At 31.6% G+C, this 15,350-nt stretch overlaps 2 protein-coding genes across 2 annotated transcripts in view; both read right to left on the bottom strand.

Annotated features, from left to right (window-relative positions):
* Nucleotides 1-900: 900 nt before the first annotated feature.
* Nucleotides 901-2,100, bottom strand: LOC115889969 (myosin regulatory light chain sqh). The gene is made up of 2 exons (XM_030910064.1): nt 1,923-2,100; nt 901-1,650 (listed from the first exon to the last, which is right to left on the bottom strand). The coding sequence occupies exon 2, from the start codon at nt 1,642-1,644 to the stop codon at nt 1,120-1,122; it is 525 nt and encodes a 174-aa protein (XP_030765924.1). The 5' UTR covers nt 1,645-1,650; nt 1,923-2,100; the 3' UTR covers nt 901-1,119.
* A 732-nt stretch (nt 2,101-2,832) lies between these two features.
* Nucleotides 2,833-15,350, bottom strand: part of LOC115889946 (sushi, von Willebrand factor type A, EGF and pentraxin domain-containing protein 1-like) — a gene marked incomplete at its 5' end in the record, with an annotated part of 28,928 nt that continues 16,410 nt past the window's right edge. The window contains 12 exon segments of the mRNA XM_030910048.1: nt 2,833-3,455; nt 4,885-4,993; nt 5,056-5,232; nt 5,581-5,754; nt 5,938-6,117; nt 7,739-7,978; nt 8,652-8,831; nt 8,892-9,065; nt 9,139-9,373; nt 10,638-10,819; nt 10,928-11,044; nt 11,110-11,286. Of these exon segments, the coding sequence (XP_030765908.1) occupies nt 3,182-3,455; nt 4,885-4,993; nt 5,056-5,232; nt 5,581-5,754; nt 5,938-6,117; nt 7,739-7,978; nt 8,652-8,831; nt 8,892-9,065; nt 9,139-9,373; nt 10,638-10,819; nt 10,928-11,044; nt 11,110-11,286 (2,219 nt within the window).

The following is a 15,350-nucleotide window of genomic DNA, read 5'->3' as shown; positions in this document are numbered from 1 at the left end:
GCTAATTCCGTTTATACTTTTTCAAATTTTCATACCGTTTTAGAGAAAATAAAAAGAAAATGAAAATATATAGTTGAATTTTTTCAAAACTACAAATCAAAACGCATTTTTATGGTAACGTATTTTTGTTTTCATTCTTTGATTGAGAAATTTAATTAACGTCATATTTTTTGCTGTTAATGTTAAAGAAGCACAATATTTAATTCACAATGAAAACAAAATATACGTTACCATAGAAACGCGTTTTGATTTTTAGGACACTAGGAAAAAAATCGACTATAACTTCATGTTTTTTTTATTTTCTTTGAAACGGTCTGGAAATTTGGAAAAGTGTAAATGGAATTAATAATTCATTTTAGGACAAGCAAACATTTTTATGAAGAATGCATTTTTCTTATACTACAGAATGTCAACAATAAAAAAGTTTTTCCTCTTCTGAAGACAATCAGGGGACATATATTGTTAGTTATCTTTGAAGATAAATAATGTTAGTTTAGCTCACCTTTATATCACTTTATAAAACCCAGGTAATCTCCTTGCACTGTTTATATTTAAAAATCGGATTTTGGTTGAAAATTTACTTTAAATATAACGACACGATACCGCGCAAAACTAATCATATTTCATAAAAAACACTCCAAAAAATGTCTTTTTACAGTTGCTTGATTCAGATTTTAATTTCCTTTAACTTAAAAACATTTGTTTCAAAGCCTCTTTGATTTATGATTGAAAAACATTCAACAAACTCCACAGGTCGAACAAAATGAAAAATATATGTTTACATAGTTAGGCAACCAAACATACTATTACAAAAATCGATTAATTCTACTTCTTCAGTAAAGAACCTTTATATTATATCATTTCTCCCTGTAAATTAATAGGAATAAACAAATAAAAACACTATTTTACTGTTATTTATTTAATAAATACAAAAATTCTGTTAATATATCAAAACCTATTTATAAGCTAACATTTTTCTATCTCCCTATATACAATATTTTAATAATATAAAAGAATACCAAAAAAAGTTGTAAAAAAATAGTTAAATACTTAAAAATTTCCACAGAAAATTAATTAATAAAATATTAAGGTTACTTGTCAAGTGAATAAAACATTTCTTTACTGTTCATCTTTATCTTTAGCTCCGTGCTTCAGGATACGAGTGAATTCAACATAATCAAACAGTCCCCCTTTGATCGGAGCCTCCCTGTACATTTCATCCACTTCGTCGTCGGTAAAACGGTCACCCATGGTGGTCAAAAGTTCCCTCAATCGTTCTTCATTGATAACCCCATTGTTATCCTCATCGAAACATCCAAAAGCATTCTTTATAACATCTTCTGGGTCAGTACCTTGAAGTCTTTCACCAAAGAGTGTTAGAAACATGGTAAAGTTTATGGGACCTGGGGCTTCGTTCATCATACCATCTAGGTAGTCATCGGTAGGGTTTTTTCCTAAGGAGGCAAGCATGTCATGCAGGTCTTCTTTGTCAACGAATCCGTCATGGTTTTGGTCGATCATGTTGAAGGCCTCTTTGAATTCAGCGATTTGGGCTTGGTCAAACATGGCGAAAACATTGGAAGTTGCTCTTTGAGCCCTTTTTTTGGTTGTTCCACGACGGCTTACAGTTTTTCTTGAAGACATGATGTTCTGCAAAACCAGTAACTATTATAAACAATATACTCCAAACTCTACAAAGATTTAAGTAAAAATTTCTGATTCTATTAATAAATAAGTGTCTCAATATTTGTTTAAACAATTCAGAGAAAAGATCGTTAGAATTTTTACAAACGATTTTGTATGATTAATCATGTAAATATTTGGTTCACTAAACTCAAGGTTTTTCGTTGAATTTTAACAGTTTATACTACTAAAAAATGTTCTAAAACATCTTAGCAAACAATCTACACATATTTACTTACCAAATTAGTTATTAAAAGCAGTTAAAACTGACAAAATTAACTAAAAATTGTGGATTTTGTTACAAAATCTTTCAACAACTTTTTGGGAGTGACTGACAGTTGAAGCAGGGATTTTCTTTTTTCACTTCTCAGATTGGTAGTGCTGCCACGCCTATTTTGCCATATTTGAATTGGCGCAACATATGGACAGTTTTAAAACATATTAATAAATATTTTAAAATATTTAGATAAAATCTTATTTGTAGTATTTAAAGATTATATACTAAAAAATAATAATTCTGATTTGTTTTTGATTTGTCACGATGTGGATTAATGACAGTTGCGGGTATTTCTAAAAAGGAAATTTGGTACAGAATGTAGGTCATGAAACACTATGACCATATATGGTATAAATTATAAACTTGTACCATTCAAAGTTAATTAAACATCGTATTTAGAAAATAGCTTTCAAAAAGAATTTACGACACATTACTGAGGCTGATGTAACTTAAAATAATGTAATTTTACTGTTAAATAAAGTTTTAAAGACAATAATATTTATTTTTTTGTATTGTTGAATAAATAGAACAGTATTTGACAGATTTGATATTTATTTTAAATAACTTTTAAAACATGACTTAAAGGCTGGACGTACATAAAAAGACCTAAAACAGTTTTAAACACGAACATTCTTGACTAAAACTGTTTTCATGTGATGCCTCAATGTAAATTAAATAAGCTATCGTACACACTGATCGATAGCAGAGTTTAAGATAGGTTTATGCTGATTTAGTCACAGTTAGGCACAAAAAAATGATATTAGTAAGGTATTCTCAAATTTATTGACATTATGGTGAAGGAATATATTAAAAAAATTGAAATAAAACATTTTTCTTTTATTACTTATAAAAATATATTTACATTAAAAAATGATTCGTGTTTTAGTCCAAATACACAGTACAATCATATACACAACATTCATTCAACTTGTACACCTTAAACTACAAACACATCTTAAAAATATACATTATTTTACAGTTCTAGGTAACTTATTGGTAATAATTTTCTCGTATTCTGTGTTAACATCACGTGCAGTAAATATAAGCACTCTACACAATTAAGAGTTCGTTATTTATTAACTTAAAACCGTGATTAAACCAAAATAAATTAAAATATTCTTTTGTCTACGAGTTTTTTTCTAAATATCTATGTACAGCATCACAATCAATTCAAAAGGCAGTTGTTAATATCAAAATTGGAACAACCTTATGGTGTCTATCTTATCTGACAGCTACTCCATTGATAGTAACAACGTTCCCATTCCTACCAATTGGTTCAGGTTCGTAAGTACCACTGTCCCTACTGGATTCTTCATAAGGAGCGTCATACATATTCTCATGGTCGTGAATGTTTTCATATATATTCGTTTGACCATAGTTATTGTAGCCATTGCGATCACTCAACGTTGCGTAACTCATGACGGCAGCGTTTCTATCTTCTTTCCTTTCGGCACCTTCGATGTTTTCAGTGTTTTTGACAGTCACTGGTTTGCGTCTGAAAAAAAAACATAATTTGACATTTCAGAATTAAGGCGCGTTAATGCAACATCTGTCACTGTCAAATATTCTCTGCTCTGTTTGACTAAACTATATTTTATATTATTTATGAGATTGATATGTTTTATTATTTATGAAAAACATTGTTATCGGTATTTTAGTGTTTAGTTGATGTTTATGAAAAGCAAAATTTGTATTGATTTATTTAGGTTGAGTGGTTTGTCATAGATGGCGCTAGAATCTTTAGCTTGCTGTAAGAAAGGTGAAAATTTTATTAAGGCTTTAAATTTGTATGAATTTTCGTTACTCGTATTAACTACCAGTTAAACGAGGATTTCTTTTTTTTAAAATTTATCGGGAGAGGATTTGTCTCTGACAATCCTCGTTTAAACAAATCAAAAATAATCTTCTATCATGGATAATCATAATCATGATATAATAATGCTACCTGATCATGATAGGATTATAATTTATGATTGGTTAAATGATCGTATCATAACAATTTTCTTCTATATTTGAAAATGTGATATAGTAGGAAAAAGTTATAATCTTTATCTTTGATCACAATTTTCATGATCGTATTATAATGTTATTTGATCTTTTGATCATATACTGTACTATTTGATCATTGATCAAATAATCAATGCGATTTTTTTTCTCTTATGTCAGAGCTAATGTATAGAATTTTATCATAGCAATTTTCTTCTATATTTGAAAATGTGATGTAAGAAGAAGTTATGATATTTGATCTGTCTTTGATTTTTGATCACAATTTTAATGATCCTATTATAATGCTATTTGATCATATACTATACTATTTGATCATTGATAAAATAATCACAGCGATTTTTTTCCTCTTATGTATAAAATTTTATTTATTAGAAAATAGTTATTATTTCTGCTCTGTCTTCTTTGATCACAATTTTAGAAAAAAATCCAATGAGAATTGCAAAATGCTAATGAAGCAATGACTAATGACTATATTCCACAATCCACTATATGTATATTGACTATTCCCAATCCGCATACTAGTTGATCAATTAACATTGATCATAGCGATTTTCTTCTATATTTGAAAATATAATTCTCTTGAAACAAATAATGCTATAAGTATCACAATTTTGGTTAAAAAAATTCAGTGAAGATTGTAATTGACTATTCCACAATCCGCTATTCATTCTTTATTTTATTCTGACGGTGGCAATTATTGTGTCTGTCATATTCATTCTCATACAAGTTGTATTTTCTGTGATTTTTTGAATCTCTTCTGTCGAAATTTTCCCTGATTCGTTAGACAGACTATACAGAAAGTTTTGCAATACTGAACTGACCTCTATTGTACCATAAATAGGTATTATAATTATAGGTATTGTACCATAAATAGGTATTTTCTAAACCTAAAATATTTTAGCTAAAAAGAGACTTACAATTTTAGGTAAATGATCCCCAACAGCACCAGCAAAAATACCACAACTCCTGCACCTATCCCTATACTTGTACCCAAATTTGAATCTTCCTGAGGTTCTTCTGTAGCCACTAAAATACAAAAGAAAAACAGAAAATTACAAAACAATTAAACAAAAAAACTGGTAACATACTTTCACATCTTGGTTGATCACCTGACCATAATCCATTATCTAGACACTTCCTCAAGTAAGGTCCTATCCTTTCGTAGGATGGGATACAAAGGTATTCTACTGCACTGTTGTAAACTGTACCATTGGTAACTATCACTCTGCCATTTTCTATTAAACCAGGATGCCCACAATCGACAGCTGAAAAAGGTTGTGTGTTCAGTAATATTAAAATAATTCCTAAATACCCTATGATCGAAAAAAAAACGGTATCAAAGACGGCTGCGAATGATAATTAATGATACTTTTTGCGGGGTTAATCTCTAGACTCATTTACTAAAAATTAACCGTCTTTGAAACTGTTTTTCGATTTTATAGTACCGTATGATCGAAAAAAAAACGGCGTCAGCGATGGCTATGAAATGAAGATCGCTGTCATATTATATGTAAATTCATTTTATATGTAATTTCACAGCCAACTGGACTATATTGTGAACATTAATTTTCTTCTTAAAATAAATTCAGCCTGTATATTCAACAAGTACTTACGAACACACGTTGGAGCTAACCCATTCCAAGACCCATTCTTCTGACATATCCTGGTAGAATTACCCTGCATTGTATGTCCTCTAGAGCAGTAATACTGAGCCACTCCACCGACGCTGTGAGTACTGATCTTGAATTCAACACCAGCAAAGGTGTCTGGGTTCTTACATTGAATTTCTATCAAACCAAGAACCAAATAACTAGTTTTTTAGAAGATTAATCGTTAAGTATTTTAGGAAGAATTTCATCTATGCAATAATGTTTTGTTTCTTAAGTGTATAAAATACAACTAAAATACGTATGTACACATGTTCACAAAATTAGAAAAACATGCCAGAAAATAAATAAACATTTTCGTACCTTTACAGAGTGGCGTGTCTGAGCTCCATGTACCATTTTCCAAGCACAAACGTCTTGAAACACCATCCAGTTCAAAATTGGGATCGCAAGAGTACAGAGCTAGTGCTCCATAGTAAGTAGCGTTTGATGGTAAAGTCACAATACCGTTGTTGATTTTTTCTGGATTTCTACAGTCCACATCTAAGAGAAAAAAGACAGTCATATAATAAGTTTTAGATTAATAAAAAAACAGAGTAGGTATATTAAGATTAATAAAAAAAACATATCGGAGATGGAGAACTAACTAAAACGATGTAAACCAGTCTCAGATACTGGCTTATCTCAAAGCACTGAGACTGTATTATCATCAGCTATATCTCAAGAAAGGGGAACACAAAGAACACAAAACTTTCCCCCCTCCTATGCAATCTCCCAAGTAGCATTTTTACGACTTGCGACCACATGTTTACTAAACACAACGTTGGATTAGTTACAAAAAATAGTTAGCTCCGTACCTTGGGTATTAACATAAATTTAAACGTTTTTATAACGTTGTGCCGACGTTTAACTAGTACTACAGCAAAGTAAAAGCTTCTGCGACGTCGAATAAACGTTGTCTTGTAACCTTTTTTGCTTAAGTGATCTTTAGGTGATTCGGACAACGTAGTTACAATGTTGGGCAATAGAGAGTTTTCCGACGTCAGTTTCCGGACCTATTCCAACGTTATAGAAACGTCGTCTGTTTTACAGGTTTTACTAATTCCAACGTTGTTTAGATTTCCTTATTCTTACGTTGGTAGGACGTCGAGCCACTACCTTTTTGCAACTGTATTGAACTCTGAACCATAACCTTAAATCTTAAATTTTTACTTCATTGTTCTGTTCAGTGCTGTTTTTGTTTTTATAAAAAAAAACTTAATTAAAATGGGACGTAAGAAAGGCACATATAAAATACCCTAAATTTAAATATACATCGACATATTACCGATACTTTATCCACTCGCTCGTTTATTTAGAATATAGAGGGTAGGACAAGCAAATTTTGCTTTGACGTTTGACAATTGATGGCCATGTCTAAACTCTAGGATGACTAAATTAGGCAATGTTGCGACTAGTATACCTAGTATACTACCTGTTAAGGCTGAACTGCGACTTTATTAGTCCAGTATGCGACTACCCGAACTACTCCATCTTAATCTCCAAAACAACAAAGTGAAAGCCGCCATGTTGTTGAATAAGAAAATGTTTTGTTTCTAAAATAGCAACTCCTGCTTTTTGAATACATTAACTTGAAATATTTGACCCTAAACAACACGCGGAAACATTTTTTTTTTCGACTGCGAAATTATTCTCATTTCATTAAAAAAACATTTTTGAGAAATTTTTTAAAACTTTTTTTCAAAGTAGCAACAATATTTTTATCAATAAAGTTGTTTGCGTTTAACTTTTTTGCATTGGGTAACGAGTTACAGAGTTGGTTAAAGTGATTCAATAATTATGATTTTCAAACATCCTCCACACTTAAACACTTTTGTTTTGTTTTCCTTTACTGCCATCTGGCATATGTCTCTAACTAAATCATAAAAATAATATTTTTACTATAATTATCCCAATTTAGGATAAAACGCGACTTAGACGCCATATTTTTATAGTTTTGTATTTCTGTGAATTAGGATTTTAAACAACGGTGCAGTTTGTGATAAATTAGGCTGCTAGCCAACGTAGGTATCCAACGTCGTTTCGACCCAAAAATTATTCTCCAAACTAGTACAGGCTACAGACGTCCAAATGCTGCTTGGGCTACAATCTACAACACACTTACAGACACATTGTGGCACATCTCCACTCCACTGTCCACTATCCTCGCAAGTACTCAGGGGTTCCCCTACTACTTTATACCCTCTTTCGCATCTATATTTGGCCAAAGCACCGATTTTGAAGGAAGAAGCTCCAACGTTTGAAGTTTCAGCTGTTCTTATAAGTGTTCTACCATACATTCTGTCATTTCCGGTCACTGAGAGAATGCTGTGCTCGGCTAGAATAGGCTCAGGGCATCTGATTTCTGAAAACAGATATAAAAAATTTAATAACTTTTTATTTAAACAATAAGAAAACGTAAAAATAGTTATTTATGGTACTAGTGTGTTCTCAAGTAACTTATATTACTAACACACGAGTGCCATACAAAATTTGCCCTTTTTTTTGCCCAAACGGGGCCCGGGGCGGACCGCCCCTTCCGCCCCCCCTTAATCCGCCACTGCCCTGTGGAATATCCTTGGTGCTTGTCCGAATTTGATTGGAACAGTCAATAATGCGTTGCCGTAGTTGCTCTTCAGTATTAATCGGCACTGAGTAAACCAAAGCTTTCAAAGTGGCACCAGAAGTAGAAATCTAGTGGATTATTTCGTTTTTTAAAGCAATAAGATATTTTAAAAATCACAAAATTTTGATTGTTCAATTAATTATTTGACAACTACTTGGTTACTTTTGAACCGCCATAACTTTCATAAGTTTATGTTGATACCAACCCATCGGAGCATCGGCTCTTTGCCGTCAATTTTTTCGAAAACCATCACTCTGGGCGATGTGCAACAAGAGTACCTTTTTTGTAGGAAAGAGTATGTAGTTTTCAAAAAATGAACCCGCGTTGCAAAAAAATAACCTCTAAGAAGTTATTCACGAAACAACACACACATTTTACTATATCACATTTTAATATTGTAAATATGTAGTACCTTCACATTTTGGAGTCGCATCACTCCAAAGACCATTCTGCATACAATATCGTTTAGTAACTCCAATAGTTTTGTAATTTTTGGCACAAGTGTATGTTAGTTCGCTTCCCAAGTATGTAGTACCATTAGTGTAGTGTACCTCTCCATACAACATTGTAGGAACTTTACCACAATCAATATCTAAAACATTTTTTTTATAGAATATCCAAATCAACTCGATCTAAACAAAAAAAATCTTACATTCACACGTTGGTGTAGTACCAGACCATTCACCACTTCTTTGACATAGACGTGAAGGTTCACCGCGAAGAATGTGGCCAACTTCACAGTGGTACTCTATGTTGGAATGGACGTTGAAATCTACCCCTACTACGTAACTTCCTGAAGGTACGTCGGGTTCTTCGCATGTTATTACTTCAAAAAAAAAACGGAAAATTAGTTAATATCAAGAACTACTTACTACTTATAACACCCTGTATATACTTACACTCGCAAAATGGCGTGTCTGCAGACCATTTGCCTTCCCTCGTACATTTCTGAACTTTTTGACCATCCAACCAATAGTCGTTGTCACAAAAGTACTCCACAATACTCTCTACCGTGGTGGTACTGTTCCTAAGTTCGTACCGACCGAAATCTATGTTCGGTGGAGCTCCGCAATCGACGTACTTACACGTGGGAGCTTTGCCAGACCACTCACCACCCAAGCCACAAGAAAGTACCTAAATAATTAAAAAAAGAATGTCTTAGTACCTTTGTTGCAATAAAATATCTCATTTGTGTCAAGATTTTTATCTACTGTATTAAAATTTTATTTTGTCTTACTTTCAATAAGCTGTAACTTATGTCTTTATATTTAATATACCGGGTGCGTCTCAAAAGTGAGTCACCTCTATATTTTTTTTATTTTTTTTCAGATAAAAAAACATAAATTAGGATTGATTGACGTATTCAATTATTTTTGGTCACTTCCTGTTTCACAGGAAATGACTACAACTTTTGATTTTTAGATGGCAACCTCGGTATATTTCTACTTTATTCGATAGAAAATGACATTCTGAATTGAATGACATATTATCATATGTCAACTTTTGACATTTTCGCATATGGTTTATTTGAAATTATAACATGCAGTCCATAACGACAATTTGACTCGAAATACCAAAAAGTGGTACTAAATTATTCGTAAAAAAAGCTTTTTCCAAATATACTAATGAGCCACCTTTGTTTTATTTGAAAAAATTGAGATATGATTAAAAATACGATTTGGACATCTTTTAATCAGCCAGGACAAGACACGAAAAGTCATTCTCTATCGAATAAAGTAAAAAAATACAGAGGGTGCCATTTAAAAATCAAAAGTTGTAGTCATTTCCGGTAAAACAGGAAGTGACCAAAAACAACTGAATACGTCAATCAATCCGAATTTATCTCATATACTAACATACCAAATCTCGTTTTTTTATCTAAAAAATAAAAAGTTTAGGGGTGAGCCACTTTTGAGGCGCACCCGGTATATTCCAAATCAAAAAAATGTGCTACTTATTGCACTTCTAATATACAGGGTGAGTCATAATAAGTAAGTTAAATAAGTGCACATTTTTAGGGCTGGTAGATCTCGATAAAAGAAACAATATTTTCTCTTTACCGTTTTTCAAATAAGTTGTGTTGTGTAATTTTGAAAACCACTGTCATTTTTTCGGTATTTTAGTCTCTCTAAATTTAATCTACTATTTGTGCTGCCATATCATCAATATATTACGTTTTTTAACTAAAAATTAAAACAAATTTAATTTTTCCTTTCAAAAAATAAAAAATATCAATTATTTTGTGAAAAAAATAGATAGGAAAAATTCCTCATAGACTAGTGTTCCTGGGATCGAAATACACCAACATATTTACAAAATATGTGCACTTAATCTCTAAACTCGCCCTCTAAAGGACGTTAAAAAATATATAAAAATAACATTATAGGAATGATTTTACCCCTTCTCCGGAAATGACGTAGCCGGATTGACAGGTATAAGTGGCAGTATCTCCAGCTCTGTGTCCAGAGGTATGGACAACCCCTCCATGGATATCAGGCGGATCTGGACACCAATCGAAAAGACACTGAGGTGTGGAATTGGTCCATTTTCCGTCATCACCGCAAGTTCTAATTTCGTGTCCTATATCAGAAAAAAATCAGTTTAAAAGCGCGTTTTCACAAAGGTCAAGTGAAATGATTAAACTTATGAAACTATAAAGAAAGATACAGAAGATTGTTATTGACTTACCTATTAATGTGTAGTTTTCATGACAAGTATATATAGCTCTAGCTCCATGAGTAGTTCTGGAATCTTTCAGAGTAACTGTTCCATGATCCATGTTAGACAGACTTCCACAATCAACAACTAAAATAATAAAACAAAATTTCGTTACCGAGTGAATTGGTAGAAAAGATATAAAGGTTTTATACATTTGCAAGTTGGAGGCATGCCAGTCCAAAATCCTTCCTTTCCACAAGTCCTGTTGCTGTCTCCTATGAGCATGTGCCCTTCTGGACAGTTGTAGTGGATTGTTGCTCCAAGACTGTAGTCACTTCCGGCTATTGTGGTGTTGATTAGTTTGTCAGGACTTCCACAAGATGACGGCACTAAAAAATATGTGAAAATTGTGAAGATGCTTATATATTTAAGAATAAAAATATCTGCTAGGTTATTGGCATATAAGAAAAATGACAGTAGGTGATAGAAATACATATTTAGGTACTCTCTTTGTAGTTGGTCACTTTGTTGTCTATTGTTAGCTATGCCGGGCCCAAGTTATCCGCGCCGCTAATTTCAAGTTTGGTCTTCTTCTAGGTCTCTTAATTCCTCTTGAGTACCATGCTGTAATTTTTGTAGTATATATGTTGTCCGTCTTTCTTGCCAGGTGTCCTGCTCATTGCCACTTGAGGGATTTGATTCTGTGGATGACATCTATTACTTGGGACTTTTGTCGTATCCACTCTATTCTTTTACGGTCTTATTGGGTTATTCCAAGAATATTTCGTTCTATTGAGCGTTGTGCGACCTCCAGTTTCCTTATAATGTCCGTTTTAAGTGTCCAGATTTCGCATGCATAGGTCATGACTGGTAGTACACATTGGTCGAATGTTTTCTTCTTTATACAGGGTGTTTCAAAACAAATGCGAAAAACTTCTGGGTGTGATTCCTTGTTCAAAATAAAGGGTAGTTTGCTTTATAAACGTTGGGTCAAAAGGCAACCATTAGGGGGATATCGCGGTACAAATGACGAAAAAATAATGCTTTTATTTTTTATATTGAAAACGAAAAGCGATAGACTAATGAAATTTTATGGAAGCATTACTGTTATGAAAACACACTTTCTGGTAATTTTCTCACTTTTTAAAATGAGTGGAAGGGGTTGAAATAAACTACCCCTATCATTCTTTTTAACGAAATTTAAAGAAAAATCTTACCAAACATATATTTGGATAGTTTAGTTTGTTTAGAAACTTTTTTATCTCGTGTTTTTTTGATAAAACTCACCGATTTGAAACTAAAAAATAAAACGTAAAGCATTACATGTCAGGACAAAAAACATTTTTAGATAAAGAATTTAGTGGGTTGCTGTAATTTTTTTAGGAAAAAATATAGTCAGCCGCTGTCACTTTTTAGGATGTTTCTAATATTATTTTATTTGAAAATACTTTACTGCAATACATTATTATCTAGATTATTATTATTTTCGTCATTATCACTAGATTCAGTATCTAAAATTTTTTTTTTTATCCTGACATGTAATGCTTTATATTTTATTTTTTAATTTCAAATCGGTGAGTTTTATATTTTGCATGTATTTGATAAGATTTTTCTTCGGAAAATTTCGGTAACAAGAATGATAGGGGTAGTTTATTTCAACCCCTTCCACTCATTTTAAAAAAGTGAAAAAATTGCCAGAAAGTGTGTTTTCATAACAGTAATGGTTCCATAAAATTTCATTAGTCTATCTCTTTTCGTTTTCGAGATAAAAAATTAAGACATTATTTTTCCGCCATCTTTGTACCACGATATCTCCCTAATGGTTGACTTTTGACCCAACATATATGAAGCAAACTACCCCTTTATTTTGAACAAGGTATCACCCCCTAAAGTTTTTCGCATTTGTTTTGGAACACCCTGTATAAAGTGGCATTCTAGATTTCAATATGATTGAGTTCCTTCATGCTTAATTCTTCTGTTTATTTCTGGTAGTAGAGATCCCGAGCTGTGTATTAGTTGTCTCAAATTATGGTATTTTATTTTATTTTAATTGTAAGGCCTAATAAAGAGTTCAAATAACTCAAAGAAACTCAAACAAATTTCAAAGTTATAAACATAGAGTAAAGCTCAGACTGAAATGTTGTTTCTATACCTACTGTGACGTCGTTTTATTTTAACCACAAATTATTATTAGTTGATCATTTTTATAAAATATTAGAAAGTTTCTCCCAAGCATAATTTTTTGTCTTGTGTATTTCTAAATTGAAATTAACCAGAATAGTGAAATACAATAATAGTTTTTTAATAAAAAAAAACAGAATGATCTGACAATATTTTTCTAGGAGTTTTTTTTGCACAGAATTAAAATAAAATACAACTATTAAATTTTGCAATAAATGAGTCTAGATATAAATAAAAATGTTCTTTCGCTAGATTAGTTAAGGTAAATTTGCTGTTTCAATTTATAATGTTTTTTTTTACAAAATGCATACAAAATCTTACATAATTTTATTCTTAACTTATTTAACCATGTATATTATTTAAAAATAGTATACTTATTACATACCGGGGAGAGAAGTGTGTTTCCTCCGAGGTTTGTATACTATTTTATTTACAACCACATCATTAATTAAAAAATAGGGACGGTATTTTATTTTGAAAAAAATAAATAAATATGCGAAAATTTGTCGCTTTCTGTTTTGGCATTTCTATATCTATAGTTACCAGTGGTTGTTATGGCGCAAACCAGGGGCGGGAAAGTGAAATAACAAAAGCGGTTCCACCGTTTCCACGGAAATTTCAAATAAAATAGTTCCAGCCTCAGGCGCTAGGTGGTAGTGCAATTAATTATTAGGTTAAGAAGTTGCTACTAGTTATTGCCAGATGGCGTTAAATCAGAAATTTTTTGTAGTTTCCATAGTTTCCAATGGCCATTGTCATACTATTGTCAAATTCTCAAAAAATATTGTCGTTGTCATAGCGCCAATCACAATATTATCAAATGATTATCAAAACGTTTTTCAAACTATAATTTGTTATATTATGTGTTTTAATTAGACAATTCCTTTTGTTTGTGGCCCTAAAAATATAATGTAAGTCTTTTATTTTTGCCATTATTTAACTACCTATTTATATTTACTCCATTTACAAAACTTTGGGCGTGTTACGTTGGTCTTGTTTTATTATAATAAACGTTGTTTTGAATATTTGATTTATAAATAAAAACTTTAAATAATAAATAATATTTAGACAAGTTTGGCTTTAATTTTATTTAATTATTGTATAAATTATACTGTTAAATCCTATTTTTTACACATAACAACGATACTTGTTATTAGTATTGTTGAATTTGCGTAAAAAATAAGATTTAATAATTAAATTTAATTATTTTAGAGTAAAATCTAATAAATACGCTCATTTAAAAAGCCCGCGCTTCGATCCATTTAAAACAAGCCCTACTCAATAGATGGCGCCACATCTGTAGAACTATTTTTCAGTATGGCAGAGTCCATTCTTTTTCTAGCTAGGTATCATAGATAAATGTAACAAGTTTAGATTGGAAAGCCCGTAAAAATTTTAGGTCGCGAAATTATTTTGGGTCGCGACCGTTATACGCGATCTGGCGCTGCTATAGCGGTCGCTAAGAACAACGGCAAACAAAAACAGAAATAATTTTCTCTTGTCAAAGTCAGAATCTTCAAAAATCATAATAATTTTCAAAATCTAAACCGCTCTCATTAAAGAAATTCCGAAAAATGTTTATAGCGTTCATTTTCAAAGTAATTATTGCTATCTTGTGAGTTTAATTCAAGTTTTATTTACTCCAACCGGTGATAATTGTGAAAAAGTGGCATTAAAAACTTAAAAAGCTGTGCTGTGAACTGTGAACTGCAAAAATCATCGTGGATCGTGGCATAACGTCGGTTTCCAATGTTTCATAGGTATTTCATACATGCGTCCTTATATAAAATAAAGTTTCTTGTATGCAACACACTGTCTTTTATTTATAAAATTAAACGAAAATAATAATAAATTTGAATAAACAATATTTGGAGATATAATTCCGGAAAAAGCCGAACCGCTCCGAAATGTTCAAAAGTTTTGGGTCGCGACCGTTGCAAGAATAGCACCAAATAGTGTTTACATTATCCTTATGGGCACTTTCCAATCTAAACTTGTTTCGTTTATCTATGCTAGGTATATTTTTTGGTGTACATCAAAACGAAAGTAAATCAAACAAATACAGTGTGTTGCATCAAATAAAAAATCTATTTATAAAACAATAATAATTACGCAAAATAAATTCAATTTATACAGCGTACGCGTTTTATAGTGCCTTTTTTATTTGAACAATTACATAATCGTTTTATTAATATTCCTAATTATTCAATTAGAATACAAATCGCTTGCTTTATGCGCGGTGTTAACCTTGCTTGAAATTCTGTTTCGCGCC

Source organism: Sitophilus oryzae, unplaced genomic scaffold (genome assembly GCF_002938485.1).
Source record: "Sitophilus oryzae breed Bouriz unplaced genomic scaffold, Soryzae_2.0 scaffold_857_pilon_pilon, whole genome shotgun sequence".
NCBI classification, from domain to species: Eukaryota; Metazoa; Arthropoda; class Insecta; order Coleoptera; family Curculionidae; genus Sitophilus; species Sitophilus oryzae.
The sequence above is the reverse complement of the archived record's forward strand: the minus strand, read 5'-3'. Positions and strand labels throughout refer to the sequence as shown.

What these genes read in the sequence shown, in the direction of transcription:
- LOC115889969 (XM_030910064.1), bottom strand. Translation starts at nt 1,644, where the DNA reads ATGTCTTCAAGAAAAACTGTAAGCCGTCGTGGAACAACCAAAAAAAGG.